The sequence below is a fragment of the Fusarium tjaetaba genome, assembly GCF_013396195.1.
Source record: "Fusarium tjaetaba strain NRRL 66243 chromosome Unknown NRRL66243_c0000600, whole genome shotgun sequence".
NCBI classification, from domain to species: Eukaryota; Fungi; Ascomycota; class Sordariomycetes; order Hypocreales; family Nectriaceae; genus Fusarium; species Fusarium tjaetaba.
This window is the reverse complement of record NW_023501796.1, coordinates 1-6,049: the sequence shown is the minus strand read 5'-3', so window position 1 is coordinate 6,049 and position 6,049 is coordinate 1. Positions and strand designations below refer to the sequence as shown.

Below are 6,049 nucleotides of genomic sequence, written 5' to 3'. Positions count from 1 at the left end.
AATACTAATACTAATTTTTTTAATATATACTAATACTAATACTAATTTTTTTAGTATATACTAATACTAATACTAATTTATTTTTTTTAAAAAAATACTAAAAAATACTAATTAGTATTAGTATACTAATACTAATACTAAAAAAATTAGTATTTTTTGCCAACCCTGCCTGAGATAATCTTTAGTAAACTGCCGGTCTTGGCGTAGTTCCGCTCTTCTCCCATTATCTTATCATATCCCAGTAAACTATATCGTAACATTCATGCCACAAGATAGACCCTGACCACACGAAGAGTCCGGGGACACCTATTAACACTTCGGACTTTTTCTATCTCAAAACCCGAACGATTGTCCATGGAACTGGCATTCGTGAATGGCTCGGTCTGTACATGAAGTCCGCAGAACGTGCAGATATAGACATTCAGTTGCAGACTGTAACCCAACTTGAGACAACTCTCATGCAGCCAACCAAGACGGGAATATTTGCAAAGCAATGCGCCATGAATCATCGTATCTCAACAGTGATTATTCGTAACCTCGTTCCAGACTGGTTGATCGTTGGCCAAACGAATACGACGGGTCCACAGCGGTCATGCCCGTGCACAATAACCTGTCCTGATCAAGATGCTCGCCTCTCCACCGCATTGCATGCATGCGCGTCGATGCCGTTACATCACCCACTCAAGCGAGTCATTCGATCGGAGCGAGTCTGTTTCATGGAGTAATTTCGCCAAGTTTTTACGAAATATCCACTTGAGATGCGTCGGTAGTTGAGGACATGCTCGGGATCGGGCCCTTGAAGGTCCCCGTCATATGAGCTTCGGGTCCTCGGGCGGCACTAACTGCAGATCATCTACGCCACTATAGATTCAGTTCTGCAGATCGTATATCGGATCTTGAAGTATAAATTTTATACATCATGAGAGGAATATCTATCCATCAAGCTCAGGACAAGAGAGTCCAGGAGTTCAGCAATATTCTCTCATGGCGTCTTCTCTAGATCTCCTTCTGGGCAACCCCCAGTACGCCATATTTTGCGGCGTCACCTTGTTCACTCTCTTCCTCATACGATACTCTTTACTCGGCCATGTTACAAAGTTCCCGCTCTTGAATCCGAAAAAGTCACTTGAGCTTACCAGCAACCGTGTAACTCAGGACTTCATTGTCGACAGCAAGAACATCCTCACGAATGGAAGAGCTTTATATAAGGACCAGCCGTACAGAGCTTACACGGACTGGGGGAAAGTGGTCGTGATTCCACCCAAGTTTCTTGATGCTCTGAAGAGCCACAAGCAGCTGGACTTTACGATTCCTGCTGAAGATGTACGTCTCGCTTCTTATAGTGACTCGATAATCGCAGTGACTGATTTCAGCAGGACTCTCACGCATATGTTCCCGGATTTGAGCCTTTTGCTTCTGATCCACACATTTCGAAAGTTGTGACCAAGTATTTGACCAAGTCTTTAAGTTGGTATTCTGTTTGTCCTTTGCCTATAACATACTGACCCTTTTGACTCAGCCAAGCTCACGGCCCCACTCTCTGGCGAGGCGTCTCTGGCCTTTCGTCAAGTTCTTACGGACTCTACTGGTAAGTATCCTCCTCGAACATCTCCAGGGTTGAACAGATATTGATCTTGCCGCACGTTGTAGAATGGCATGAGATGCACCCTCAACATGATTTAGTCCGTATCGTATCGCGTATGTCATCACGAGTTTTCATGGGTGAAGCCCTCTGCCGCGATGAGGAATGGGTCAAGGCTAGCGGTGACTATACCGTCCAGGCCTTCAAGACGGGTGACATTCTACGGACTTATCCTCGATGGTCACGACCTTTTGTCCATTGGTTCCTTCCATCATGCTGGACTCTACGCAAGAAATTGGATGAAGCAATCCAATGTCTAAAACCCCATCTTGAACATCGCAGTGTTATCTCAAAAGAGGCCGAAGCACAGGGGAAGCCCTCGCCTTTCGACAATTCCATTGAATGGTACAAGAAGGAGGGTTCTACACGTGACCCAGTACTCCTACAAATCTCATTATCACTCGTGGCTATCCACACAACGTCCGATTTGCTTATGGAAACGCTTTTCAACATTGCCCAGCGTCCTGAATTATTCCGGGCTCTTCGCCAAGAGATCACGGATGTGTTGTCTACAGAGGGACTCAAGAAGACAGCCCTATATAATCTGAAGCTCATGGATAGTGTTATCAAAGAGTCCCAGAGATTGCGACCAGTTTTACTCGGTAAGTAGCTCACTAAGTATTCTGCGAATCTGGAACTTGCGACTAACCACTTTTCAAGGCTTCTTCCGAAGGCAAGCTATGGCAGACATCACTCTTCCAAATGGCGATGTGATCAGGAAAGGAGAAAAGATTGTCTGCGATGCAACTCACATGTGGAACGGCGATTATTATGAAGAAGCAGCAAAATTCGACGGCTATCGTTTCTTCCGAATGCGGGAGGCATCTGAGCAGGACAAGCACCCTCATCTTGTCAGCACTAGCTTTGATCATCTGGGCTTTGGTCATGGCAATCATGCGTGCCCGGGGCGATTCTTTGCGGCTAATGAGATCAAGATCGCGTTGTGTCATATGCTCTTGAAGTATGATTGGAAGCTGGCGGATGGTGTGGTTCCTAAGCCGTCTGGTTTTGGGATGATGTATTTACCTGATCTCCAGGCTAAGCTGCTTATCAGACGAAGGAATGAGGAGTTGGATATTGACTCTATCGAGACTTAGTCGATAGAGGGCGGCAAACTCAAAGCTGCTACCCATGAGGATAATTAGATAACGATAAAAGCAACAAATTGACTTTGCCCTTATTGAATGCTCTCTGCAAAATACAAGTCTTGTATACCATTTGTGTTTGATGTATTGTATATTTTGGCTAATTGGTATCGTTATCAACACGGCTCTGGATAGTCATCTCTGTTATACTCTCCAGTCCGCCGTGAATAAGAACGAAACATGCGTCTTGGTTTCGAAACACTTCCTCTCTCGCCTCGTTCTGCCAGTCTCGTTTGGCTGTCTAACGCTTGGACATCTTCTAGATGATATGTCCCGTTGCTAAGCCGGCTCGAGAATGTGCCGTCGGCTATGATGCCGCAATGCTTGTCGCGAGCGATCTTACCTATGAGATCCGCCATTGACATCTCGATGTGTAATTTGACAGTGTATGCTAGTGGATGGAACTGCATGTATCTGTCAACGATTAGTATGTTTTGACTAAGTCCAGGACTTAGGGGCATGGGCATACACAAAGGTATTTCGTAAACTCATCATGGCAATAATAAGGACATCCATGCTCAAGGAAAACCCAATGATAAACATATTAAAATGCGTCAACCTCTTGTACTTCGTAAGGCCGTGGATAATAAGATTTTTGCGAACGATGTGGATGAAGTAGAAATTCAAACAGCCATCGACAATGAGATAGATGACTTTTTCGCAACGGTCCCACCACTCATTGATGTGAATGTATCGGTCCGATACTTGCAATCGCGCCGGAATCCATATGCAGTAGACGGAAATATTAACGGCCGTTATAAGTGTGCCGATGAGGACTTTGAGGCGGTATGCTTTCTTTTTGTTGGTGAGGAGGATGCCGCAGCGGTTGACGATGATTTGGAGGAGGAATTGGACCTATCGGGAGAAGGTTAATTTTGGCGGTTCGCGCGGATCATTTTGAAATTCGTACCTGAAGAGCCCATGTCGTAACTGAGAAGCGGTCAGTAAAATTCATATCGAAGAGACTGAAAACTCACGAATTGTGAAATAGAATGCAAAGCTGTAGTTACTGTCAGTTAACGTTCTCATGGCCCGATATGGGACAACTCACCTTGGGGGTATAACGTCCAGTAAATGCAAGATACAAATAACCATAAAAATCGTACAGACCGTCAACTCCCCCCAGACCATGATAATATACGCATTTCGAAACACCCGCCGGCCATGGCGCTGATACACCTGCCAGGTCTGCCTAATGGCCTTGAAGACAGTCAACCATCCAAAACCAAGCGTGAAGCCGAACGCCGTCGAGGCGATGACAAGGTCACCTCTTGTAACCTCCTGGGCTTTGTAGTGGGGAGAGAGGAGGGTTAACATGGCATGTCAGACGGGGAATCATTTGGGCGTGATATCTCGGGTGATGTTTTCCATGGTTTGAGGAATTGGAGATGCATACGAGGGAGAGTGAAAAATTAGAAGAAGGACATCATAGACTAGAGGTGAGAAAAGCAAAGGCAGACTTGGCCGAGGGCACATGCAGGGCGATATGTAGCGGCGGGCTAATGATTGGGAGTTGTTGAGATGCTAAGTGAAGCCTCTTCATGCACGTCGGATCAAATAATGTATCATTGACGTAACTCGATCAGACAATGTCTGAGTGCGAGCAAGTACCGTCTACTGTAGCATCAACCAATGGGAAGAACCTTAAGAGTGCCTCTTTTCGCCCCTAATCTCCAAATTAGTTCAAACCTTTCCCCGCGTCGGCAGATTCCAGACCGAAAAGAGGCGTCTTCACTGCCGTCAGCCGTTAAGAACCGTGCTGTTATGCGCTGCAGTCTCCGAGTCGTGCTCGTGGCTTTTGCTTTGCTATGTGCTGCTTCTCCTGGAACATTGGGTAACAGGATCTGCGCGCCAAGTGACGTTCTGCGTTGGCCGATAAGTGACCTATCGATTAAAGGGTTGCGCATCAACCAATTGGCTGTCGTGAGTGGCTGCAGATCGGCGGTGATGTGGTGAGGCTGAGACTTTTCAACGAGTCAAGCAGGGAGAGTTTGAGGGAGCAGTTTCTGGAGTGTGTCCAATTGCATCGAAGTGAATTGATTCATTTCGTGGCAATCCAGCCTCTTTGGCCCCTCATATTCGAGCGGTCGATATCACTCTCAAACTCTATCCATCGTCTTCAAGGAAGCCTCTCGTATCGTAGCATCTTCATTCCGCCTACGAAGCCACTCTTCTCACCGCCTTGAGCATATTATCTATCAACATTCACATGAAAAAGAAAAGAAAAGAAAAGAAAAGAAACGTAATCAGGGTTATGGCGCAGGTCATCTGTCTTCCCATCGACTCGGTTCATCACCCGCGATTCCTAAGGATAATCCCTCCCCGCTAGCAACCGGATCGCCAAGCCACAGCTGCCGTTAGCACAGCCAAAAAATTGGGGGATCTTCCTTTGCGATGAAGATACTGCTTTCAGCTTTGCCGCGCTGCAAAGTAGCTGAGTCAGGATGGAGATGAATCGGGCGCGGCTCGTGCCGAGACCCATGACTCCAAACTGAGGAGTCGGCAATATCCCCGGAGACGATCAACTCAATTGTCGCTTATGCTGGTGATAAAATCGACACTAATGGACTCTAGGATTTGAGTGCCAGGGTTGGAATGTCAGCTGGACTCTACATGCAGCTTTTGGCGGCTGATGGCTGAGCTAAGGTTGAGTGCTGATGCGCCTCACATGCCTTGACACCGCTCAATCTGGCTTGGGTTTGCTACAGAGTATTACTGGCATGACACCTTGCGAAACGGTTCCAATGAGGGACAAACGAGCTCTAAACGAGCCCTATGACATTCTTAAAGTCGCAGAAATTGCCCAAGTCGTAGCACCAAGCCCAATCCATATGGGCAACCTTAAAGCTAATTAATTCAGTCGTTTACTTCACCGCAAATTCGAGCTGGTTGATCGGCCTCTAATTGAAGCCGGTGCAGATGAAACGGCACTCACGACACTAGCTAGTTCAGGAGGCTTAGGAATGGGTCTGTGCAAAGATCGATCATCTCTCTGCCGGTTTTAGAACTATTAAATGCGACGATCAGGTTTTAATGAGGCTGATGTCGACGAGAAGAATGCCAACCATGTCGAGGCAGCTGTTCGCCGATGGTGCCCAATCTGACTCAACTACCCTAAAGCTAGCCCCGATGCTGAAATTGCTAACGTTAACAGGCCCTAGGCCCTGATCTAATTAATATATATAGTACACTCGATATATTATATATAACCAGGCTTACCTAATTAGGTTATTTTAATTAACCTAAATATATAATTTAATAA

The 6,049-nt window shown here is 46.2% G+C and overlaps 2 protein-coding genes across 2 annotated transcripts; one reads left to right on the top strand and one right to left on the bottom strand.

The window, feature by feature from the left end:
* Window positions 1-984: 984 nt before the first annotated feature.
* Window positions 985-2,739, top strand: FTJAE_14186 (ent-kaurene oxidase; the record flags this gene model as incomplete). The annotated part of the gene is made up of 5 exons (XM_037347394.1): window positions 985-1,323; window positions 1,377-1,467; window positions 1,520-1,588; window positions 1,651-2,244; window positions 2,303-2,739. The coding sequence occupies 5 exons, from the start codon at window positions 985-987 to the stop codon at window positions 2,737-2,739; spliced, it is 1,530 nt and encodes a 509-aa protein (XP_037198806.1).
* A 486-nt stretch (window positions 2,740-3,225) lies between these two features.
* FTJAE_14185 (uncharacterized protein) lies at window positions 3,226-4,104 on the bottom strand (the record flags this gene model as incomplete). Its single annotated transcript, XM_037347393.1, has 4 exons — window positions 3,226-3,642; window positions 3,698-3,717; window positions 3,765-3,787; window positions 3,839-4,104. The coding sequence occupies 4 exons, from the start codon at window positions 4,102-4,104 to the stop codon at window positions 3,226-3,228; spliced, it is 726 nt and encodes a 241-aa protein (XP_037198805.1).
* Window positions 4,105-6,049: the final 1,945 nt, after the last annotated feature.